The sequence below is a fragment of the Cryptotermes secundus genome, unplaced genomic scaffold (genome assembly GCF_002891405.2).
Source record: "Cryptotermes secundus unplaced genomic scaffold, Csec_1.0 scaffold465, whole genome shotgun sequence".
In the NCBI taxonomy this organism is placed as follows: Eukaryota; Metazoa; Arthropoda; class Insecta; order Blattodea; family Kalotermitidae; genus Cryptotermes; species Cryptotermes secundus.
Window position 1 is genome coordinate 1,925,550 of NW_019738964.1, and position 27,289 is coordinate 1,952,838.

Here is a 27,289-nt window from a genome sequence, read left to right on the forward strand (position 1 = left end):
GATTTACTGGGCACTGTAACTGGAAGTAATTATAACAGTTTCACTCATTTACACACATTACAATTCACTACACCTATGCACTAAATGTTCTCATTTTGTCTTCGCTAGGCGCTGCCTGTTAACAGCTACCAACACTGCAGATCCCTCAGCTTTTGTGTTCATGTCCTTAGTGGCTACTGACTGTCTCACTGCTCCTGATACCTGCAACACCTGGCCACTAACTCCTAGCTGTGTCTGGGCACCACTGGCTACCACTCATTGTCACAGGCTAGCACTAATTTCTGAATGATAACTCGCCTGTCCAACTATAGGTTTCAGTTCTCTTGACGTAGCCCCTGTATGGACCCAGCAGAGAACATGTTGCATGTTGCGTGGTTTGGTTGCTGTGGAAATGTGTTTACAGAGGCAGTGCCTAGCATCAGGCATCTTCTCTTGTTCTGCTCTTTTGGTTTCAGCAGATATGTCACAATATTTATCTGATGCATTATGAAACGTTTTACCTCTCTGAATTCTCATATGTATACATTTTAATTAAGCTTGTTGTGTTTTATGTACTCCATTCAGATGTTATACAGTACTTGAATTCTAATTTAATCATACCCTTACTAAACTCTATGTTTCATCAGTAGACCATAAGATATGAGGCTATACTGCATTATATGTGGGAATAAATTCATAATAATTGCAGTCAATGAAAAAGTATTACCTGCCATAACCGTTGGGAAATGTGACAATGTACTCTTCATCATAGTCCAGCACAGAGATGCAGCCCTGACCAATATTATGCACACCAATTGATAGGCCTAGAAACTTCGATTTTGTCCATACATGAGCACAAAAACTGATGCGTTTGTTATAGTGTTCTGCATAGAAGGCTGAAACTTGATTTAAAATAAAAATTAATAAAACAAAAACTATTTTCTTATAAGTAAGCTCCTAACAAACACACTCTCAGTGAAGAAAAATTAGTTAATCAGCTGCATGTACAAATACAGGAAGGTTCTTAACTTTGTTGACCGGTTCATGGCTCTGCACTTCAAAGTGACCAGTGCACTGCTGGCTTCTAGGTGCATATGAATTTTATCCATGAACTGATATGCCTGTTGGCCAGTAACAGTTGGAATGAAGTAGTTACAATTCACAGATCACAACAGGCATTGATAATGCTGTCCCTCTACATGCAGACATTCCTTGTACAAGCAGAAGACGTTCTGATTTACCCCTTCAAGCTCTTCTGCAGGAATATTTGCAATTTCCTTATGAATATTTTCTTTTAGTTCTTTAGTCCCTCAGGGGAGTGTTCTGGGACCTCTACTCTTTCTTATTTATATGAACGACTTACCTAAAATAATAAACAAAACTTCTGTACCTGTACTTTTTGTGGGTGATACTAGTATTTTATTTGCTCAGCCTAATCTAACAGATTTAAATAACAACATGCATAGAATTTTTGAAACTTTAAATAAATGGTTCAAAGTGAATCAATTAGCTTTAAACCTTAACAAGACACATTATATTCACTTTGTAACTAAAGATCTTTGTTTGTCAGCTGCAACCATTTAATTACAAAATTTACATCAAAATTTTCACGGACACTTTCTAGCAGATCTGTATTTCATCTGTCGTACAGAAATACATATTGCTCTAAAGCATACCGCACAATGAGCGAACACACTTCTCACTGATTGTAACTGAGTACAAACAGCTAATGGAGCTGATAACTGCCGCCCACTGCTGACATATCGTAAAAAGATTCCCATGCATGAACTCCAATGCTTGTCATGAAATATAATGCTGTCAAATAGTCCACAAACTTCCCTCAATTCCAAATGTTATCAGCCATCAGGTATACTGATTCATTAGCAACATTCATATGAGCCTCACAGCCAATGGTGGTGTACTTGTTGCAGTGAAGCGCAAACCTGTGAACCAGTCAACAAAGGTAAGAACCTCCCTGTACATACTTTATTCTTATACTGTTAATCTACAAGATTTTCACTGGCAATTAGTGAACTTCAAAGCCAGTGATGTAAGTACTGTACATTGCATAATGTACTCCAACATGCATAATAGTGTGACATAAGCTTTTTAAAAAAAACTAACCTACTTACTTGGTGGATGGTGAGAGACTTGCTCAGCTACAAATGTGAGTTGATTTCTTGTACACCAGGGTACAGGTCCATCTGTTACTAATGAGGATGAATCTGCAGGAATGCCAGGAATATCCCAATGGCATTTAAAAATTTCACCAATGATAGGGTTATACGGCTTCTTGGCAACAGTACTCTTCCTTCCAGCATGATATGCTGACATGTACCACCGTACTACTTGCACCATGCGCTCTTTGGGATCTGGGAAGTCTGCAATACTGAGGTGGGCAGAAAATCACATTACCATAAGAGGCAAAGTTCACATTGACAATTTCATGTAATTACTATTCACTGTGCTGTCTTCTAAGTACGTAAGGCATCATGGCTATCAACATTTTTACGACACATGATGCTTTCATCTTCAGGGTCACTTCATGATTTCAATAGTTGTCTCTTTTAGAACGAACTCAATTATACAGACTGCAGTGGGGAGCATGCAGTTGAGGCACTATGCTACAAGCCGGAAGGTTCCGGCTTCAAGTCCTGATGAGGTCACTGGATTTTTTTTTCAAGTGACCTAATCCTTCCAGCAGCACTATGGCCCTAGGTTCAACTCAGCCTCTAACAGAAATGAGTATAAGGAATATTCTTGGGAGTAAAGCACAGCCGGCGCGTAAGGCTGACGACCTTGCTGCCATCTATGAGCTGACTTTCTAGAAAACGTGGAAACCTCAACATCTCACAACCCTATGGGCCTCCACAGCCCGTTACAGGGATACCTTTACTCTTTTATTTACACACTGAAGCAGAAGATACAGCATGATAAAGGCATACAGGAATACAGCTCCACATAATACATTTTGTACCAGCCATCTATATCATATATTATGAATAAGTGTTCCCTTGACCACTGTGCTCTGAAGGTTTCTACACAGACAAGTTCAGAATTCTATCTTTAACAGAAAACTGTTATTTTTTTTAGTGTTATTCTTTGATAGGGCATGTAGCACAAGTGGTAGAGAAGAGCAATGCATATAGGATATTGGTAGGAAAGCCAGAAGGAAAGAGACCACTGGGAAGCCCAAGGCATAGGTGAGTGGACAATATTAAAATAGATCTTAGAGAGAGAGGATGGGATGGTATGGATTGGACTGATCTGACTCAGGATAGGGACCAGTGGAGGGCTCTTGTGAACACAGTAATGAACCTTCGGGTTCCATAAAATGCTGGGAAATTCTTGAGATTTGGCTTCTCCTCAAGAAAGGCTCAGCTCCATAAGTAAGATTTTGATAATGTGCTATATCCAGAGGATGATACAAAGGACGTAAAGTTCTCTGTGTGTCTAAGAAACATGTTGAGTAGGTATATAGGTGGGAGTGGAGGTAAAACACCATACATTCTTACACCCAGCATTAAACAAAGGTGTCAGTTTTATGCCCTGGTCACTTCACTTCCCACACCCTTTGGATCAGAGGCTGGGTAAGCCTCAGTGCCATTGTGGATGTGACAGTGAAGAGAAAAATTTTTCCCCACTGACAAATAAGCCCAGTCATTCTGCTCATAGCCAGTCACTTTACTGACTAAATTGTTCAGGCTCACTCCTGGCATGATGATAACATTTAAATTTACAATAATTTTAGGAAAAGAGGGAGGAGGAACAACTGGTTTATCCTAGAAATGATATCTGATTATTCTTTGAGAGAAAAGGCTGTTTGAAAAGTGCAACTGTTAATCAGTTGTCAGAGGTGTAATTTTGTTCTGAGGATGACGTGGCTGAACTCTTTGAATGGGAGCTGAAGACTCTTTGAGAATAAGGCTAAAAAAAAGTAAAGGTATCCCTGTAACAGGCCATGGAGGCCCATAGGGTTGTGAGATGTTGAGGTTCCCACTTTTTCTAGATAATCAGCTCATAGATGGCGGTGAGGTTTTCAGCCTTACAAGCCGGCCACTCTTTACGCCCCAGGAAGATTCCTGCTACTCATTTCTGTTAGAGGCCAAGTCGACCCCAGGGCCATAATGGGGCTGGAAGGATTAGGTAAACTGAAAAAAAAATCCAATGACATAATTGGGACTTGTACCCACAACCTTTCGGCTTGTAGCATAGTACCTCAACCAACTACACTACTGTGTTCCCCCGAACAAGGCTAATCCAATTCTGAAGTTCAGAATTTTGGGCTCTATAAATCTGTTAATAAATTCCGATGCATTTTCAAATAAGTATTTGAGGTTACTTACCTTATAAAAATGTCTGGATGGGCAAAGTAATCAGCATACATTTCTAGTAGGGATCGCCTTTCCAAGATGAAGGTTGGGAGAACCACTTTTGTAAGGTCCATCCCAATTTTAACCTGAGAGATTAGGTGAGATACCACTGATCCATGATTCTCCAAGCCATCTACTGTTAAATCAGAAACACAACAGGTCTTTACTCCTTATTGACTTGGTTCCTTATATGAGAAACAAGAAGTTCTGGGAAGAACTAATCACCTACTTTCCTTTGATATGACATGCACAGCACAGAAAATGATACATCCAACAATTCTTCTATTAAGAAAGCAGTCTTCTGGGATTTTGCACCGTGTATATGTGGTGTTAACCGACGTTTCGGAGGAACGTATCGCCTCCATCTTCAGGGTAGAAGGAAAAATATAAGAAATCAGCAATCTGCTTTTACCGGTTCTCACAGTCTCTTCGCCTGTGGATTTCTTATATTTTTCCTTCTACCCTGAAGATGGAGGCGATACGTTCCTCCGAAACGTCGGTTAACACCACATATATACGGTGTCAAATCCCAGAAGACTCCTTTCTTCATAGTCACTGCTGTGAAAACCTCAAATCTTACAATTCTTCTATTGTTGCAAGTGTATTTGTTGCTAGAGTAACATTTTACCAAGCTGCTTCCTAGCAACTATAGGGGGACACACATACAGACACACTGACTGACGGGTGAAATTTATAAAGTATGCCATTGAGGTGGGCTCAGGTGCCATGAAAAACATATGAGGTTGGTATGATTGGTTGGCTCTTACATTCAGAAGTTGACAGGGGGTACTTTTTTTTATTGCTAGTGGGGTGGCACTAAGTCCCTTGTACTGCGGCCACTTCTGGCCTATTGTACCAGCCCCAGATGATTGGTGAGGGTCATTGTGGAGCAACTGGTGGAATGCAAATTGGCAGGGGAAACCGAAGCACTCAGAGAAAACCTGCCCCAGCGCCACTTTGTCCACCACAAATCCCACTTGACCAGACTCGGGATCGAACCCGGGCCGCCGCGGTGGGAAGCCAGTGACTACCACTTGAGCTATGGCGTGGCCCTTTGACAGGGAGTAATCCACAGACATACAGACAGAATGGTGATCCCTTAAGCCTACTTTTATTTTTTAAAAATAAGGATAGCAGGCTAAAAACTTCTAATTTTTAATAACTACATACATCAAACTTTTAGCTGCTTTTTACTGTACAGAGTTATGCACTTTTTGAAAACAGTTCAATTCTATTTTCTTAAATACTGCTAGGTAACAAGACAGTCCCACATTGGGGGTCAAACTTTTAAGGCATCCAGGCTGAACCTTTTGTCAAGTTAGCCAAATTCCATTTCTTTACAATATTCTACATTAGAAACAAACTGTTTTACTTACATTCATGGTCAGACTCATCTTCATAAAGGGCTGAAAAGAGAAAACAAAAGCAAGTGTCAAGGTAACAGCAAAAGTTTCAGCAGTACACCACAGACTGCTAGGGGAATGACTTTAGATAATTTATGGGCAAGGCAAAAGCTTGATTAAACACACTGCTCAAATATTTTATCATAGCATTCTGTTGCACATCACTTATTATTCCTATTAGTTATAAGGAGCATTCCATATATAATGCCTCCTATTTTTTTTAATTAAAACTACAATAGATATAGAAAGCATAATAACGCAGTTAAATAGAGCAAGATTTCATCTACTTACAGTTATTTTTCCATATAATCACCACCATTCATTACGCACTTTTGCCAGCGATGAACAAGAACCTGTATGCCTCGCTTGTAAAAGTCTGCGCCAGCAGAGGCTAGGCACTTTCTTACAGCTGCAATGACAGCATCATTGTCTGGAAAATGTTGCCCATGTAGTCCATCTTTCATAGGCCCAAAGACATGGAAGTCTGGAGGTGCTAAATCAGGGCTATAAGGTGGATGTGGTAGGACAGTCCAGCCAAACTGGTATGGGGTCTAGCATTATCGTGTTGCAAGCGAAAGGTTGTCTGCTTCTCTGGTTTGACTCAGGAAATGCGGGCTTTCAGCTTAGTCAGTGGCGTCTTGTAGTGTTCAGAATTGATAGTCTCACCAGGCTCCAGGAAATTCAACAAAATCACACCCTGCCTCTCCCAAAAGACCGTGCACATCACTTTCTCTGCTGATGGCTGTGTCTTGAACTTCTTTTTTCTTGGGAAATCCGGATGTCGCCACTCCATGGACTGTCTTTTGGATTCCGGTTCGTAGTGGTGACACCACGTCTCATCTCCGGTGACAATGCTGTATGGAAACTTGTCACCTTCAGCCTCAAACTGGTGTAACAGGTCCTGACAGACTTCCAGTCGATGAGTTCTGTGGTCCTGTGTAAGCATCCGCGGGACCCACCTGGAACAAACTTTGCTATAATCCAGCTTCCCCAACATCATTTCCAATGCATTACAGCCGATATTAAGCCGTGCACACAGTTTCCTGGTCGTTATCTGCCGATCTGTACAGATGAGCGGATCGAGGCGCTGTTCATGGTGAGGAGTGGCAGCTGAGCAGTGATGCCCAGGGCGTGGCTTGTTGTGCACTTCACTTTCGCCACTGTTGAAACACACTACTTACCGCCTCACTGTGCTGACATCCACTGTATTGTCTCCAGGTGCAATTTGTTCGGCAGTGAGAAATTCAGTAACACATCTCTGTTTTGTACACACTTCTATGTCAGACGCCATTTTGGTAGACTGCTCTGCTGTCGCTATCTGTCTCACGACAACCAAACTAACAGTACATTGGCGGGAAAGTTCAACCTTTACTACAACACCACCAACATCCAGCTTAGACGTTACATATTAAAACAGAAAAAAATATGAGGCATTATATATGGAACGCCCTTCATACTAGCTTCAAAAATTTTAAACATTAAAATCTCTTTTACATCACTGGGGTACACATACTACATGTTTCAACCAACACTGGTCATCATCAGGTGCCTAAAACTGCTGATGAAACTGCTGTGCTTCTGTCCGTAACTTCAATTTTTTTTGGATATGCCCTTGTCGGTGCCCCTGTGTTTATAACGTGTATTAGTATTTTGTATATGACATGTGTTGGTCTTTCTTATGGTATACATGTATATGTACTTACCCTACTGTGATGGGTAGTTCCTCTTCTTGTATCCTGTGTAACTATTCTCAATGTCTGCTAATCTGGGTCATTCTGTTTTATATAAGGTGTGTGTGCTGCTATCTAGTGTTTAATCATTGTAGTGTTTCAAATACTGGATTATAAATGTCAATATATGCATCATTCATATGTAGTCTGTTTTCACTGATCTTATGTATGCAGTATTTTTCCAATATAATTAGATGTTTTCGTTTTTTCTCTGTTTTTATGATGTTTATTGTGTCAGTTATACTCCAATATGTGTGTCCTGTGTCCAGTATGTGGTTTGAACATTCTGAATTACCGTTATTATTCCTAATTGCCTGTATACATTCTTCATATCTTGTGCAAAATGCTAGGCCTGTCTGTTCTATATATTTTAGTGGGCAATCCAGGCATCTCATTTGGTAAATGTCAATTTTTTCATAGCTCTCTATTTGTGAATGGGGTTTTCCTATGTTTTGTATCATGTCTCATGTTTGGAACACTACTTTTATTTCTGTTTCTTTATAATGTTTTGTAATTTTCGTTGTTGCTTTATCAAATGATGCACTTTCAAATACAGTGGACCAAAGCTCAAGAGGAGACAATGTCATGACATGAATGCAACAGCATCATAAGGAACTGAGGCCTGTAACAGCACTTACTTCTGGGAAGCAGAACTGTCAATGATGCCCTTAGAAGGACCTTAGGGATGGAGATTGCAAAGAGAATAATCTGGCCTTCCATAAGACGGCAGAGAATGAGGGTCAGGACACTGTGGAGAGGCTGGCCCATTCCAAAATGGAAGAAGAGACTACATACAGTTTTAGAGCCAAAGATATATAGGAGCACCAGTTACCCTCAAAAGTTTTGCCTCCAAAGACCAGAAAAGAAGAAAATAGCAGTACATCTACAGGCTGCTCAAAGGGAGAAATGTGACATGAGGGTTCAGAGCCAGAATTCTGAAGCGAGAAGGATCATCCATTGATAAGTTATGACATGGTAAACAAGCAATGGCGCTATTAAGTGAGCATTTGTTGCTATGCATCAGTCAATAAGCATCACATGATCACAGCAACAGTTACACATGCAACAAGAAAAGAGCCGTTGGAGCTGATGTTTTGTGTCGAGTTCACCCCGAGGGCATCCAACGGGAGCTGAACTGGAACTTTTAGCAGCTGAGAAGGTGAAGACATTTAGATTTACCATCATGGGTTAGTTGTGTAATAGTTGCCGGCCAGTAAGGATGTGAACCCAGAAACTGAGGAAACTACAGTACTGGGAGCTGTTATCAGGCGAGAACCGATGAAGACAGCAGACTGAGAAGATTTAGTGCATGCTGTAGTGAATTGTACAGTGTGTGAATTAGTGATAGCACTATAATTACATGTAGTTAAGGTTTCAAGAGTTGAATAAATCTAATTACCAATCCAAACCCCATGTCTAGTCACTAACATGTCAGAATATAATGAAGGCCTGTCACAGTAGTATTACGAATTCAATATTGTACCTAGTTTTAAAATTGGGATAATATGAAGTAGTTCAATGCAAGATATCTCACTATTATAAATTTCACACAAAATTTTATCCAGTTTTCATTTGCACAGGTATACAGTCAACTGCAAAATAGAATACCATCATAATCGAGGGAACCATCATCCCGGACTGGTGGCGGAGCTGCTGTCCCAGACACTCTGCTCTTGTTGACACTTGAGGATGCTTGCTCCTGCCCAGCTGAGTTTTCAGGGGAGTCTTCCACTGATGGGGGTTCCACAAATGGTCGTAACCCACTACACACAAACAAACACACAAATTGTCTTGCTAGAAACTATTAGTTAGTTGTCTGGTTCAACAGGATCTCCGAGTACAACTGTAAAGGAACTAAATTACTACACCCTCCTGAGGTTTCGTCACATTTGTTAAGTTCTTTATTCTCTTACTCATGACTACTCTCTCTTCAATTTCCTTTCTTCAAATTCATTCTAACCACTGTGTTTTTGGTGTCCTCCTGTTATGTCACCCAGTTCTTCATAAGATATGTTGTTCTGGAGACACATGTTCCTTAATTCTTTCAGCATATAAACTAACAATGACTAGGCATGGCACTGCACCAGAAAGTCCCGATGAGATCATTGAATTTTTTCAATTTACCTAATCCCTCCAGCCACACTATGGCCCTGGGGTCAACTCAGCCTCTAACAAGAAATGAGTAACTGGAATATTCTTGGGGTTAAAGGGCGGCCGGCACGTAGGGCTGACAACCTTGCCACCATCTATGAGCCAGTTGTCTAGAAAATGTGGGAACCTCAACATCTCACAACCCTATGGGCCTCCACGGCCTGTTACAGGGATAGCTTTACTTACTTTACTTTATTACTACATATATCATTGGTATAAAACTAACCATTTTTTCTAATTGTCAATTTACCAGCTGCTCCATTTTCATTGATCATCCTATCATCAGGACTATACAATACAGTCTTGATACCGACAGTGTAGTTAAATAACTAAATTAAAAAAAAAAATTTCCTTCTAGCATACAAAGAGTGAATTTCGTTTCCACTCATTACCGATTCTGATGTATGCAAACTACACTAAAAATATGGTAATAAATGATAATAAATCCAAACATTATTTGATTTCAATATTGCTTCTCATTTCTGACAGAACAGGTAGACAGAGTGTTAATGGTTGTAACTCGCATTTAGGAGGTACTTGCTTTGAATCTTACCCATGGTGTTCACTATCTAGACTAATGGTTTGTGATTATCCATAGTTCATCCCAGTGTATTCCAGTATAGTACCTTAAAAGAAGTCATGTGTGTTAGCAGCCTACTCATTCCCCGTTCCCCATATACGAGGGGGGACCCAAAAATAACCGGAAACGACCTGTTGCGCATGCATGCTTTGTAGTTACGAGTTGTGCTGCTAGGTGGTGTTAGCTGGGGGTCTCCCGCGACTGTTAGTGAGCTGGCGTCAGTCTGAGTTAAGTGGTTTGTCTGTGGTGCTCTGTTGTGTGCGTTCCTGTTTCAACCCTTTGGCGATTAGTGAGATGGCCGACCAGAAGGAACAAAGAGTGTGCGTGAAATTTTGCTTTCTGTTAGGGAAAACTGCAGCCGAGACTGTTGGGATGCTTCGGCAAGCCTTTAATGATGATGCTTTGGGGAAATCACAGGTCTACGAGTGGTTTTCCCGTTTCAAATCTGGCAACATGTCAACAGAAGACATGCCATGCCCCGGGCGTCGTTCGACAGGAAGAAATGACGAAAACATTGCCAAAATCAAACGTGCAATTGATGAAGATCGTCGAAAGACCATTGACCAACTTTCTGAGGAAACGAACATCTCATGGAGCACGGTCCAGCGAATTTTAACCGAAGGTTTGCACATGAGACGGGTGTCTGCAAAATTTGTTCCTCGCTTGCTCGGAGATGACCAAAGAGAAAACCACGTGAATGTTTTCCGCGACTTGAAGAGTGAAGTGCGTTTTCCCTAACAGAAAGCAAAATTTCACGCACACTCTTTGTTCCTTCTGGTCGGCCATCTCACTAATCGCCAAAGGGTTGAAACAGGAACGCACACAACAGAGCACCACAGACAAACCACTTAACTCAGACTGACGCCAGCTCACTAACAGTCGCGGGAGACCGCCAGCTAACACCACCTAGCAGCACAACTCGTAACTACAAAGCATACGCGTGCAACAGGTCGTTTCCGGTTATTTTTGGGTCCCCCTTCGTATGTCTCATTCAACCTTACAAAAGCTTTGTATTCATACTGTCGTCTTCTGGGTTACAACATTGAGGCGTAGTTTGGTATGTCAATACCAATATTTTGGAGGAACGGGGTACAGGATGGAGGCAGGTGGTTCCTCTGAAATGTTGGTACCTATCTACCAAATTATATGGTACAACAGCCCAAAAGAAAGTAATCTAAATACTGACAACAGTGAGAACCTCAAACCTTAGCCTTACTTCTGTGCTGCCTAGCAACAGAACAACAGCATGCTACAATATGAGACAGCTTTTACAGTGTTCATGATGTGACTGAACTAGTAAATTCTGCCTAGAGCAGAGCTACCAGAGACGTGGGCCGATTCCTTGTAGGTGTTGTGCGGTTCATTCTGCTAGGCTTTCTCTTCTTTGCAACATATTTTGCTGCCTTCTTCATATGCATGTTGGGTTAAGTTCTGATTTTATGCACGGCCATAGGTACAAGACCCCATTACAGCAGAGTCTTCTAATGTTTATTTTAACTCCCACTGATGGTTTACGTTGTGTTTGGTTTATATATCCTGCCTCATGTTGGTTCTGCTGTCCAGAAACAGGGACTGCCTCTATCGATTGGGCACAACTGACTAGGCTGTACCAGAGGTTGGAGTCAGAGTCCAGTCTCCAAAACGTTTCTTTTAAATAAAAACAGAACAGTGGGTAATGTCCAAAAGGACAATATTTGTATTAATATACCATCATCCAAAACTCTGCACATACATGTCCCCTAATACAAATTTCTGCTACATGCATTTGGTATAGTAGTTGGTTGAGGCACTATGCTACAAGCTGGAAGGTTGCGGGTTAGAGTCATGATGTCATTGGATTTTTTAATTGACCTAATCCTTCTAGCTGCACTATGGCCATGGGTTCGACTTAGCATTTAACAGAAATGAGTACCGGGAATCTTCCTGGTAAAGGGTAAACAGCGGCCAGTGAGTAAGGCTAACAACCTTACCACCATCTGTGAGCCGACTGTCTAGAAAATGTGGGAGCCTCGACCTCTCACAACTCTATGGGCCTTCATGGACTGTTACAGGGGCAGTTTTACCTTATTAGCTTTGCCATGTCTTTCCATCTAGAAGTTTGTGTCCATACGTAACACCTCAAGAAATGGTAAACGTATTTTCATGAAATAAGACACTGGTACATTTCACTAACATTTGTTTATAGATTCAAATTTGGGTTAAAAAAGGAACAAATAATGGCCAGTTTACACAGAGACTTATATTTGTGTTCGTGCATACATCTCAAGAGTAATTAGCGTGTATCTCGCTAAATGATTATCGGTGAAAAATGTTTCGAACATACTGTGGTAAGAGGCGTAAAATCCCGAACAGTGGAGCCATGACGGTCATTACTAAGCAAGGGGTCAGTAAACATGTTTCTGCGGCAACTCAGTTAACTGCTAAATTGCTGCTGGCCCTCGCAAGTAGAGTAATTCTTGGTCCCGGGTCAGTAAACATGTCCTCCCGGCAACTGACTCACTGCTAAATTGCTGCTGGTTGCGCCAGGACAGCAATTCTTGGTTGCGAGTCCCAAGACACACGTGACCATATTTTACTGCCTATCGGCTCCAGGGGGCGCGGCCTTCGAGTGGCATGAGAGGGTGCCCATCGGATTAGGCTACAAGTCGCCGTAAGTGAAGACGCGTGTCCAGAAGCTCGAGAAACTTCAGTGTTAAGATTCGTTGCCAGGAAACTTTAAGCGAAAACTTCGTAGAAGAACAGCCATTGTTCAAAGCAGTTAATAAGCATCGAATAATGGAAAAAAACTGAGAAGACTTATTATGGTGTTTGAATATAATAATTAGTTTTGTTTTTGCTGAAATTTTTTAATTTTAGTATATAAAAGTGAAAAATAATTAAAGTGCAGGTTTCGGGTAAAAATACCATATTTCGTATACCGTATTTCGAAGCGTGGACTCACTGAAAGGACAAGTGGCCAAGAAATTGGGGTAAATACAACGGAAGAATGAGAAATCGATGACATAACTGGGGAAGAAGTGGTGATGGAAGATATGGATTACGTAAAGGCAAAGAATAAGGTTAACAAACCAAAGAAGAGGGTTGCGGGAGAAACAGGACGTGAATTGTTGTCAGAAGAATAACTGATGGCACAATTTGGCACTGTAAGAAACCGAAAAAAACAAAGAGTAGTAATAAAAACCAAAATATAAATAAGTCACAAAATCATAACCAAGCCAAGAAAAGAACAGAATAAGGGTTTTTCAATGCTAGTGGGGTGGGACTAAGTCCCATGTACTGCGGCCACTTCTGGCCTAGTGTACCAGCCCCAGATGATAGGTGAGGGTGATTGTGGAACAATTGGTGGAATGAAGATCGACAGGAGAAACCGAAGTACTCGGAGAAAATCTGCCCCAGCGCCATTTTGTCCACCACAAATCCCACCTGACCAGACCCGGGATCGGGAAGCCAGCGACTAACCGCTTGAGCTATGGCGCGGCCCACAGAATAAGGGTTAATGCTACAGGTCTGAAGCTACAGCAGTTCGGCGACCAGTATGATCAGACCAGCCAGAATGGAAGGGAAGACCTTGAAGAATATTTCAAGAGTAGCAAAAAAGGAAAATATAATGATCTGAATTTTAAAAGCTACGAAAAAGTGCCATTGAACATCCACCTAGAAGTCAAGAGGCCTGATGCACCATCAATGGAAGGGGAACAAAAAGATGGGCCAATCTGATGTCTTCAGTATCATGGCTAACTGCAAGATGAGTTTCCAATACATTATACAATATACTGGGTATATTTGGGGAGTGCCCTTATCAGAGAGAATGAAAGGAAATACAAGTTTTGAACAGCCCTATCTACCAAATGAAGNTTTGGACAGCCCTACAATCCAAAACGAAGGGCTGATTGCATACGTACCGAGATGTATGGTTATTAAAAAGGGAGCCATTAAACATGTACCCGAGAATGTGGAGTTGGAAAATCTGACGTGACAGCTCGCCTCAGGTAATCAGAACAAACACCCCATACCTTTCCTGGCAACTGACGCAGTCAGACTTAAGATGAGAGTCAAAGAGACAAACGAAGAAACCAAGGAAGAAAGGTGAGTATGGAAAGAGTCAAGGGCAGTATGTTTGACGTTTAGAAGCAAGGATTTGCCCCCTCATGCATATTTTTGCAATATGAATATTGAAGTTTCCACTTGTGTTGCAGCAATACGACAATGTTACAAATGTGGGAACTTTAGTCACATAAGTAAATTTTGTACGAACAAGAATGCTTCTCATGAGGAACAAAACATGAAGGGTCTTGTATTTAAAAATGCCTAAATTGTAACCGTGACCACAAAGCAAACAGCGAGCGATGCCCCGTAATCTCTTCAGGTGCGGAAAGCCTCCCAGGGTACGTTGAACCTAATATGAGGAAATTCCACGTGGATCCCCAAACCATGAATGACTGTGAGGGCGAAGGGCAGTAGCAATTTACCCGAAACCGAAAAGGTAGGAGTCAAGAGTCGGGAGTCATAGGTCCCGCGGGGCCCGGAACCATCAATGTGTTTGCGAAGACCAACAGTACTTTACCCAAAACTGAAACGATCAGGTCGCCAGTAGTAGTAGTAGAACAAAAATATGGTCATGGGCACCGACGAAGCCTGAAACCAAGAATAACTGTGCTCTGCTCTGGACAGTCTGTCGGGAGTGGACATCAGTTCACCATGAGCATGGAAACGGTGTATGGAGTCCCAAGTGTTAGATGCCGCTACCAAGCAACGAGTACGTGAAGACAATAACTGGGAAGACATGGAGTGGCACTGTAGTTACTAATTTAAAGACTCCAATAATTTGGAGTCCAATAATTCTACAATACAGTGACCGCTTTCGAAAACTTTTCAATCAATTCCAGCTATGTATTGATTCAGAAGGAGACTATTTTCAATAAAAAGTGTTAAATTTTTAAAATAATTCATGTCTTGTATTTTTAATGAACACAGTCCTAACAGAACCTGGAACACTGTGTATGTACGGTACATTTCGTAATATTTTCTTGAATACTTCAGGAATCACATGACTTTCTCACCTGGTACTGCTCCTTCTGAAAGGCCACCGTGCTGATAGAACTCGAAGCATGGCTGGGTCAACTGTTTATGGGTTCACTTCGCATCAGACATGACTGACCATAATACACATCCTCTTCTTGTAGTCAGCACTAAACATAATTCACTTCTTAACTTCACTGGTGCCATTATGGTGCCAAGTTTGTCATCAACTAAACCAAACTTTTGAAGTTCTATCACTGTCATTAGCATGAATGGATAAATGGGGTAAAGTTGTCCCTGCGCTTAACTAATTAAGCACTATGCCATTAAGGCGAATGGAGGAATGAATGTATAGATCCATGCTTTCTCGATCTCACACTAGTTGGAGGTGAGTGGTTACCTTCACGCCCCGGTTGTTTTACTCCCGGGGAAAGAGCCCCCGGTACCCATGGATAGGAAGCTTGGTGGGGCCCAGAACCGGTCTGGACGACGAGGAGAGAAAATTATTGACCCTATCGGGACTCGAACTCCGACCCCTTAGTCGTCCAGCCCGTAGCCAGTTGCTATACCAACTGCATTATCCCGGCTTTAGTATGAATCGATAAAATGACAAACTTCTTTAAATTAACAGATTTATGATGGGAAACTGCCACGGGTATAGGTCTCTTTTCAAGGCAATGTTTCTGTATTGCCGAAAGCAAAAGAAATTCTGAAGTTCCTTCATGAGATGGGGTTACATAGAGCATATCAAAGGGCTCTCAAACAACAATGCCATCCAAACTGGTAAAGAATCAGAAATACAAGTTCCCCTTTAGTCTCTAGAGGTTGCAAAACTACAGCATATCATTCAACGAAACCAAATTTAACGCTCCACTTTTCCTTTCACTAATTTTCCTCTTCCAAGTCCTTCCTCTCTTTTCCAAGAGCCAAGTGATCTAGTGATTCTAATGTAACTACGACTTCACATCGAAGTTGAGCCATTATATGCGTTTCCTTAAAAAAAACTCTCCTCCTAAGAGGAAAGAAAACTATTGCCACTCTAAATCTCAACTAACCAACAAAAACATATGTGTATAATAAACAAGACAGAGAGAGAGCGCATGATATTCATTTACCGCACGGGAGAATCTATCACTGCAGATAAAACCCACTGTTAGAAAGAAAAACCAGTTACCCAGTCAGAAATTAATTTTCCTTACATGCTAAATAATCACTGCTAAAAGAACCTTTCAGATAAGATTGTGCACTTCAGTGAATGGTGAAGTTCAGTTAGAGCTTTGATGTGAAACAAGAATTATACTGCACCGAAGCAACGAGAATCAGACTCACTCAACAACGTTCAATGCAGAACCTTCTTCCCCCCCAGACTAATATGAAATGGAATCAAAATCCGCGCGGGAACTATTTCTGATTCCTACTTTTACATAAAACGGGGCACGGGGTAGCGTAGTTGGTTGAGGCACTATGCTACAAGCCGGAAGGTCGCGGGATCGAATCCCGATGAGGTGGATTTTTTCAGTTTACCTAATACTTCCAGCCGCGCTATGGCCCTGAGGTTGACTCAGCCTCTAACAGAAATGAGTACCAGGAATATTCCTGAGGATAAAGGGCGGCCGGGACGTAAGGCTCACATCACCGCCATCTGTGAGCCAACTGTCCAGAAAATGGGGGAGCCTCGACGTCTCACAACTTTATGGACCTTCACGGCCTATTACAGGAATAGCTTTACCTTTTTACCTTACTTTACATAAAACACTTCAAACTATTCGGTGAGGCTACATAGCTCAGATATGTCGATGAAACTTTCTTTGTTTGCCCACATGGACAAGCAACATTGCAGGAATTTCTTTGCCACAGCCTTAGACCTACAGTCAAATTCACGGTGGAAGTTGAAGCTAAGGATATTCTTCCGTTCTTGGACGTCTTGGTCATGAACAGGGATCCTAAATTGGCCATGAAAGTGTACAGGAAACCTACCGATACAGGTCGTTATCTACATACAAGTCAAACCACCCATATCACGTTTGATCAGCAGAATTATGGTCATATGTTGGATTCCTGATGATTTCAACAAGAAAATTAAGATCATAAGATATGATCTAATGCTTAATGAATACCCAAAACTATTCGCCGACTCCGTAATGAAGCCATTCAGAAGCAAAAGTCCTCCTTCAGATACAATATAACAGGGCACGGCCTTTAACCTATATGTTAAGGATACCTCCGAGAAATTCAGATGCATTGGAAACTGTTTCAATGTCACGACAATTTTCAGAACTAAACATACACTCCGTGGGACACTGGTAACCAACGGATCAGTTAGAGATGCCCAGCAGATGAAGCAGTATGTGTACAATCTCAAGTGACTGTGGCAGATGTTACATAGCCGAAACAAGCAGACCTTTAGAAGTATGCATTAAGGAGCAAAAATATAACCTGATTCGAGGTCTGCTTGAAAAATCAAAAGGAGCCCAACACTCGCACGAAGAAGGCCATAAAGTACTTTGGAATGAAGCGAAGGTCTTGCAGGTTGAACCAAACACCACATACATTAAGAAACGCTGGAGCAGGAAGAACCGAAACACGAGATCGGCAGGCCAACGGCAGCTTAATCGTCAATGAAGCTTTACAATCGAGGACTGATTTGTCGAATGAGATTCAGAATAGAATTCAAACTCGACGCCTACACCTACAAATAGACGCCCGCGTCAGTGTTGGTTCTGATGCTAATCATGTAACACGCTAAGAAGATAATGGCGACAAAAAATGGCAAGTTGTCATCTGCCTATGGTAAATTCAGTTTATGTACTCAATATTCCATATTAAAATCGTGTAGCTTAACCTACGGTACACTAACCGATTCCTTAGGTACACCTGTGTCAAGTAAGCAAATCAACACAGCTCACATTTTGGTAACAGGTGGCACACAGCACATACGTGCACTAGAACATCAAGCCAAGGACACCTTTGCCGATGCACACACTTTGGTATGGAATTACTTCTAAAATACTGACATGACGCCTAAAAGCCGCAACAGTGAAGCCAGACACGGACGTACCCATTTTGCTAGGCGACAATTCATGCACGTATCAGAGACAACGCATACATAAACAAACAGTTACAATGGAAATGAGAAACTGAACGCTGGAATGAGGTGCTCTGTACACGGTCGGCCGAACGTAATAAAATATGAGGAGTTTGCCAGACAAGCAAGTATCCCTTGTGGAGGCGGGTTCCAATGCCTCCACCGTGACCCTGCGAGTCGTAGAAGGCGATGAAAAGGGATGTCTCGAATCTGAGACAGTAAAATATGGTCACAAGCCCCAAGGGCCTTGGACCCGAAAATGACTGCACTGGCGAGGCCAGCGACAATTGTAAGCAACAGACCCGTCCTCGTCATAGAGAGCGAGCCATATCAACAAATACGCAACTCTGACAGTAACAAAAATCTTGTGGTAAGCCCCAGATGGGTGCTTTATTCCAAGCCAGACTGCCCGACTGACCGTCGGTCGTAACATAAGACTCAGACTCAGACAAGCAAGTAATTCGAGAGACTACATACTCAAGATTCATTGTGTTACCGGACAAGCAGACGCTGAAGACTTTGTGTGTTATAGTTACAGTAATATTTAGAGTGTATAATCGTTCGTAGTTATGACGTGTTGTAGTTACAGTAATCTTGAGAGTTACGAATAGTGAATATCCAATAAATCGATTTGCCAATCCGAAACCCGTCTTTAGTCACTGAAATACGTGACAGTACTGTCACGTGTATCGGTTACTAACACACAGGTTTGGATTGGTAATTGGATTTATCAACAACCTACAGGTCGTAATTACAAATAATTATTACACTCTTACTGATTTACACAATTTGCGATCACTCCACACTTAATCTCTTCAGTACACCTCCACTGGTCTTCACGGATGCATAACAGAGAAACTAAATCACACACTCCCAATATCACTGAACTGCAGCACACAAAGTCTTCAAATCGCACTTCAAATCTTCGGAGGTCGACGAACTTTCTGTGGCCGTCTCCTACCCATAACTCAGAACTGAACCAAAGTCAAAGTCGAAGTCATATTGCGACTGACGGTCAGTCAGTCAGTAAGTCTTGGTGTCGAGCCCCGTTAATTATTACCCTTTGACAGTTACGGTTTTATTTTTGTGGGGCGCCCTCTCTTACGAGAGGACGGGTCTGTCTTGTGCATATGCTGCTCGCCCTTGCCAGAGCGGTCTTTCTCGGGTCGGAGTCCCTTGGGACTCGCGACCATATTTTACTGTCTCAGATACGAGACTTCCCTTTTCGTCGCTTCCTACGACCCGCAGGGTCACGGTGGAGGTATTCGACCCCGCCTCCACACGGGGGAGAACTGAACCGTAGCGCCGTTTAAGATAAATTCCTTTGCGCCGACCTCACGGAAAACACCGTCTTCCATTGTTGAAACGTGTTTACCGAACCACTGCATAGCAACGTTCGCAGCGCGAACTCCATAGAAAATAGTCTCTTTTGTTGAGGTTTGTTTACCGAGCCGTTACTTAGCAACGCTCTGGCCATCAACGTTACAATACGTTTCAGGACATAATGGATGAACAGGCATCATACACAACTGAAAATTACCCTCGACGCCAGCGTCGATGATATGATTTAATTATAGTCTCAGTTGGATTAGGTTAAATTGTATTAGATTGGATTTGGTTAGGTCCTACATTGTAGAGGAGATTAGGTTGAATTTAATTTATTGTACATTTACATCTCGGAACCTTGCGTCCCTGCAACGATTTGTCGCTGCTAATCTCATAATATACAGCTCAGCTCCATTAAACTCCACTGTCCTATGACTGTACTCGCCTAAGGCATAATGCATGGTTATGCGATATTAAAAGTTTCGGGTTGTAAACCAGATTTGAAGTTCAGACGACAGTGATAATTCGTATTTTGACTTCCTGAGTTACGACATTGTTGGATTTGGTAAGCGGGTAACCACGTTTCAGAAAAACGTGCTTCCATGTTCATGTTTCTGGCCTATCATAACCCAGAAGGGCATTTCAGTGTCACGTATTTATGTGTGACTATGGACTGCATATTGGATTTATTAACCACCTGTATATACCACTCGGAACTACACTTTACAGATCACTACACACATAAAAGTGTCCTCGGTCTATTATTACAGTCTCCACCAGCCGTTTCCTGGTAACGGATTTAACACAGGAACTATAAGAGTTTCAGTGAATTACACACTCCAAATATCACACACAGGGTCTTCTTCCAGTCGCACTCTTGAACTAACTCCTTTGTTCACAGCCTCCCATACAGAACTCCACTGAACTGCCAACCCTCAATTAGCTGGGTTTCAGGCTGTCGACCATTTTACTCCAGTCTCATAGTTTTCCGTTCACAGGCTGACTTTCAACTGACAACTTATCTGACTCATCAACTATTTCACTTCATTTCACTCAAATGAACTGCACTCCGCCGACCTGTGGTTCTTGCTATACAGCCTCGGGCCAGACCCAACAGAAAACTCCACCTCAAACAATCCCTCCATCATTGTTATGGGCGGTTGCCTAGCAACAGCTGGGATATTGATTTGTTCACCGGCCGTTACAAAGCAACACATGTTCTTTCTCGCGATCGTTGCGTAGCAAAGGTACTACATGTTACAATACTGTCATGTATATGAGCCTCACTGCAGGCGGTTTGGATTGGTAATTGGATTCATTGACTTTTTTAACACACAACTCGTGACTACACTTTACAAAATCACTGCCACACACAGAGTAGCGCTCTCAGTCTGTTAGTATCCACTAGCCGTTGTGTGGTAACGGCTTCCAACGGCGGACACTCCCCTTATTCTTGGTTCCCGAACTATCCCCATGCCTCAGCTACCAACTTCTAACAGCAACAGCTCACGATGGCTGACCTGCAGCAGTCCTCTAACTAACTTACTGTTCACCAATCAGCTCACTTCACTTCACTGTACTCAACTGTACTCAACTGCACTGCAGTCACTAACTAAATTACCTCAGAGTCAGAATCATACTTTACAACTTGCGGTTTACCGTCAATCAGTTCGTCTTGGCGACAAGCCCCTTGAGACTCACGACCAGCATTTTTTTCAACTGAACTCTTGCGGTAATAGTCGTTATGTAACATCCTCTCTGATGAGAAGATGGGTTTGTCTCTTATGAATACGCTTAACCTTTCGTCAAGTGTATATTTCGCACATAGAGCATATTTGTGCAAATGTTTCCTTTTGCACTGCACACAAGTTCTCTGTCAGTACTGCCTTTGCAGAGCAGATCATGCCTATCTTATGTATCCTATAAACTAACTCAAAAGTCAAAGTCAAAATTACTTTACGACTGGCGGTTTACCGCCAATCAGTTCGTCTTGGCGTCAACCCCTTGAGGCCCACGACCAGAGATTTTTTTTTCCAACTGAACTCTTGCGGTAATAGTGCCTATGTAATAGCCCTTCTGACGAGAAGATGTGCTTTCTATATCCTGCATTGTTTATGTTCATCATCATCATCATCATCAGCACCACCACCACCATCAAATACGTAGGATTACGCATAACAGCCTGTTCATAAATCATATAGGTGTAGTCGGTCTCTCTAACTTTGGTATTACAAATGTCTTCATTCTGTAAATGTGCTGTATACAAATCTTCTGGTGCTGCAGTGTCGTAATATCCACTCAAGGTTGTAGAAACCTCATTTTCGCTGCTTTCAGTGCAAATATATATCTCGTTTGTTAAAAGCTTACCTAAAAGCGCCGTTAGAACATGCCGTGTACACACTTTCCTCTCGTCTTTATCCGTGTCACTGCACACGTCATAACATGGAGATGACCAAGGACCAAATAAAGTGTGTGGGTCTACGTATTTAAAGCTTTCAGCAATATTTTTAGTGTACATTCTTAATGTGGGTTTAAACCGCAATGCAGCAACCCATAAATGGAATGCTAATGACTTTATTACAGATATTTATATGTAAGTCCGCCGACACTAACGACTGAAAAGAGATCTAGAGTGACGACAATTTTAATCGTAAAGCGATGAAGATACTAAGTTTCCTACCTTCATTTCAGTGACGTAAATGGAGGACAACTTTTTTTTATCAAAATGAACCCAACCGTGGCACACAAACAAGGACGCGCAAAAATTTAGTCACCTTTCGTACTGGTCATTGTACCCATAAACACAAGTACACAGAATTTATATAGAGACGCTAAAACAGTGGGTGTTAAACACACCATGTAAACGTTCTGTGCAACAACCATGAAAAACGATACTGTATTGAATCTGCAAACGACGTATAAATGAAGCTGAGTGTGTTATACGAGTGTTATAGGCTTCAAAAAGGTACAGTACTCCCTCAAATGAGCAAAACATTACCAGCAACATATGTCCAGAAACCAATGCCTGCTGAGATATGGGCGTGGCAATGTCTTGAGTGGGCATCATAGTTGATCACCACTTTAGGATCAATAGATTCTAAAGGGTTTTGACGATGGTGTATATCACACAGAATTACTGACTTTTTTGGACTTCTTCCATCGTCCGGAATTCTAGAAAAATAGGAAACATGACTTTTCGGAAACAGGATCTCTTTCCGTCCTGAGGTGAGGGAAGCAAGACACCTACTAAGTTGGGCCCTTTTAGAAAGAGCTAATCTCAATTAATTAGCCTGCTCTCAGGTGATTAAACAGCTGTGTACATCTGACAGGGACTGTCCAGTGATTGAGATTAGCTCATTCTGAAGGGGCCCAACTGAGTAGGTGTCTTCCACCCCTCACCTGAGGACGGAAACAGATCCTGTTTCCGAAGCGCTGGAAGTGGGCCCCTCTGAGCGCGTCGTTCGCTGATTTACGAGTGAAGTGACTTTGGACCAGACAATGGTCAACTAATATCACTTCATGAAGCCCGTCCATTTCATTAAGAATTTACTAACAGTGCAGCAGTTACTAATTGTGGTGTATTTTATTATTGTGACGGACTGTTCAAAGCATTAAGATGCTGAACCAGAAAACCCGAGTAACGCGGGGAACAATAAACTTCGGTTACTTTGTAACGAAGGGCTCAACAAACACGACAACAGAGGAACTACTGAAGATGTCTCCTTGGCAACGGATACACAACTGGGTAGTTACATCGGAGACGCCAAAAGAGAACCCTTCAAGGAGGTGATCTATATAAGGCTCCACCAGAACCTACCTCGGGGAGAGAACTGACCAAAAGAAGATAGAATACGACAGAAGAATACAGAAGGACAAAGAAGAGAAGACTAGAGACCAGTGCAAGAGCCAGACAACAGTGAGATTTGTTATCCAGAAGGAGTCAAATGTGTAAAGTGTTGTAATCAAGTGAAATTGTAATAAAGACTACTAATAGATCCAATCAATGTAATCCAGAACTCGCAGTATCTGTTACGCGTACTCCCTTACACGTGACAACTGGTGCCACCATTATTAGCCACGTAACCAAGATAAGTGCCATTATTATCTTCCTTCGTGGGTTGTCCGTACTGCTTTCTGAGGAATGCTTTCTATGGGGCAGAGTGAACTAGGGATGAGTTTATGGAACCAAGCGGGGGCACCACTGCCATAATCAAACGCTATCCAGGGCGGAGCTAAGTATATATGCACATCTGTCTTGACAGTGGACTGACCACAGACGTAATCTCCCCTAATCGTGAAGATGTTCTAAATCTTGTACAGACAAGAGGCAAGAGTTCTTAGATACGAATACATCCATCGCAAGGCTTTTGTATACTCTATAATAATAATGTGTACAAACAACCATATCAAAGCGGGATTCGAACCTGCAATCCCAGCGTTGAAGCCTAAATTATGTTCCCCTAGAATCGACATCAGCGAATTCGAGAAGAAAACAAAATTGCCTTGCCAGATGTACGATGTATTCTTTATATTCAAACAAGCGTTACTCGATGCGTTCAACAGCTTATGAGAACAAATTCACAAAATTGTACTTGTCGTGTATTAATACACGTGCATAAACGAAAGCAATGCATAAATTCCGATTTAAATATACACACATCTGGGGTCGCATGCTGTAATTCAAAAGGGGAAGAGGGGGCACGATTGTCAATAAGCTATCACCAGTAAACAAGTCGTGCTGTGGCGAGGAGCACCCAGTTAAGTTCAAACTGAGTTTAAAAATTGTAATTTTTTTTAAATGCGTTATATACGAAACTTCAGCCTTCAATAATGTCGGTGTTCATTAACTAAACATAGAATTTAGTTTCTGACATGTCTAATCAGCAGTAGGAATATACTGTAACGTGGCTGAACACAGCGCTGCCAGGTAATTGACCGTTAAGTTCAAGTTCAAGTTCAAGTCACATTGCGACTGACGGTCAGTCAGTCAGTAAGTCTTGGTGTCGAGCCCTATCTGGGGCTCATGACCAGATATTTATATTACTGTTTCACACTTACGGTCTTGCTTTTCTGGGGCGTCCTCTCTGACGAGTGGACGGGTCTGTCTTTTGTACATGCTGCTAGCCTTTGGCAGCGCAGTCTTTCTCAGGTCCAAGTCCCTTGAGACTAGTGACCTTATTTTGCTGTCTCAGATGTGCAACTTCCCTTTTCGTCGCCTCCTACGACTCGCAGGGTCACGGTGGAGGTATTCTACCCCGCCTCCACACAGGGGTTGTCTAACGATGAAGGTTCTCCCAGTTCGGCTCTCTTGACCGTTAGTCAGTCAGAGTCAGAGTCACGTTACCACTGACGGTCAGTCAGTCTGTCTGTCTTGGTGTCGAGCCCCAGCTGGGGCTCATGACCTCGCGACCGAATATATGCAAGGCAACAATGGCAGTGCGGCGTTTTCTATGCGGTCGGCGCTATGACCGTTGCTATACGATCGCTCGGTAAACACGTTCCAATAATATAGGCTGTTTTCTACGTTGTCGGTGCGGAAGCTATATATCGACAGTTAGATACAGAACAGATTTCAAGTATAAGAGGCTTAAACTTGGCGGCGGTCAGGCATACGACCGTTCAAGTGACTAGACTACTGTGGTAGCGAATACTACTAGAATTAGTGCAAAATCTGCTGTACTGAGCCTGGATTGACAGAGGCCTTGTATATATTGTACAAAGAAATAGGAATTAAGATTAAATTTGTAAACATATGTAAATACTGACAATGGACTTACTAACACAGACTATGACTGACAATGACAGACCCGACCTCTCGTCAGAGAGGGCGCCCCAAATAAACAGGACAGTAACTTTCATATAAAGAAAAACAATCTGGTCATGAGCCCCAGTCGGGGCTCGACACCAAAAGACAGACTGACTGACCGTCAGTCGCAATGTGACTTTGACTTTGAACAGATTTCAGAGAGATGAGTGACCCGTGTGGAGGCGGGGTCGAATACCTCCACCGTGACCCTGCGAGTCGTAGGAGGCGAAGAAAAGGGAAGTCTCAAATCTGAGACAGTAAAATATGGTCACAAGTCCCAAGGGAATCGGACCCAAGAAAAACTGCGATGGCAAGGACCAGCAGCATATACAAAAGTCAGACCCGTCCTCACATCAGGGAGGGCGCCCCACAAAAACAAGACCGGAACTGTCAAACAGTAATAAATATCTGGTCATGAGCCCCAGGTGGGCCTCGACACCAAGACTTACTGACTGACTGACTGACCGTCAGTCGCAATGTGACATTGACTTGAACAGATGTCAGTATTTGGGACTACTGGGAAGTATTTGAGTGTGTCTGAGTGTTTAAGTGACAGTTACACCCAAGGGAAGTTCGTCGTGGGAATACTTGAATTATGTATAACGCATGGAGTGATTTGAAGCGCTAGTTTCTGTGTTGAGATCCATTACCAAGGGAGTGTGTAACCAAGCTGCTAATAAATCCAATCATCCGAACCAGAACCCGTCATTTCGCCACGCGTACCCCCTACACGCGACAATACATACATCACACATATAGTTAAGGTCCTACTGTTGATAAACCTCATCAACGAATGAGGTACTTCGCGAAACAATAAAAAAAAAGGTATCCTATTTCCTTTAAAGATGCAATAAAACTTAAGAGACCGTAAAGGGATCTATATTTTGCAATTTGTCATTTTCTGTATGAAAGGTTGGCTTTCACAAATATGATGATGTATGATTAATGCATGATGTGAAGTAACCAATATGACACTGGTATCGGAATCTGTAGATTCGATACGGTCAATATCAAGCCCTGCATTAAACACGAATTTCAGGCACTTTCACCCACTTCCGGTCCTCACAACCTATCTCCATAAGGCCCATCTCGTCTCCTCAGTCTTCCAAGTGAACTTTTTTCCATGACGTTTCCGCAGAAAAACATTATAAGCATTCCTTGTCTCGCTTATCCCAGTCATACGCCCAGCCCACTGTAGTTTCATTAATTTCACTATCATAAAAAATCAAAACCTGATTCAGGAGGAAATTAAGAGGAGACTGAAATCGGGTAATGCTTGCTACCATTCAGTCCAGAACGTTTTGTCTTCTCGTCTGTTGCCCAAAAACATAAAAATTAAAATATGCAGAACTATAATTTTGCCTGTGGTTCTGTATGGATGTGAAACTTGGTCTCTGACATTAAGGGAGGAACATAGATTGAGGGTGTTTGAGAACAGGGTGTTGAGGAGAATGATCAAGTCAAGGAGGATGAGGTGGGCAGGGCATGTAGCACGAATGGGGGCGAAGAGGAATGCATATAGGATATTGGTGGGAAAGCCAGAAGGAAAGAGAGCACTGGGAAGACCAAGGCGTAGGTGGGTGGACAATATTAAAATGGATCTTAGAGAGATAGGATGGGATGGTATGGGTTGGACTGATATGGCTCAGAATAGGGACCAGTGTAGGGCTCTTGTGAACACGGTGATGAACCTTCGGGTTCCATAAAATGCTGGGAAATTCTTGAGTAGCTGCAGATTTGGCTTCTCCTCAAGGAAGGATCAGCTCCGTAAGTAAGTAAGTAAGTAATCATAACAATTCACTTAGTTCATCTTCCTTAGACCCGATTTTTTCCTCAG

At 42.2% G+C, this 27,289-nt stretch overlaps 1 protein-coding gene across 4 annotated transcripts in view; it reads right to left on the minus strand.

Annotated features, from left to right (window-relative positions):
- LOC111871466 (oxysterol-binding protein-related protein 9) overlaps positions 1-27,289 on the minus strand; it is a 103,322-nt gene that overhangs the window by 14,587 nt on the left and 61,446 nt on the right. For all 4 annotated transcript variants that reach the window (XR_002844025.2, XM_023864614.2, XM_023864613.2 and 1 more), the window contains 5 exons: positions 9,094-9,248; positions 5,729-5,758; positions 4,326-4,488; positions 2,112-2,368; positions 707-881 (listed from right to left, as the gene is read on the minus strand). Coding sequence is in view for 3 of the 4 variants with exons in the window: in XM_023864614.2 (XP_023720382.1) it covers positions 707-881; positions 2,112-2,368; positions 4,326-4,488; positions 5,729-5,758; positions 9,094-9,248 (780 nt within the window). In the remaining variant the exon portion in view is untranslated. The remainder of the gene's footprint in view (positions 1-706; positions 882-2,111; positions 2,369-4,325; positions 4,489-5,728; positions 5,759-9,093; positions 9,249-27,289) is intronic.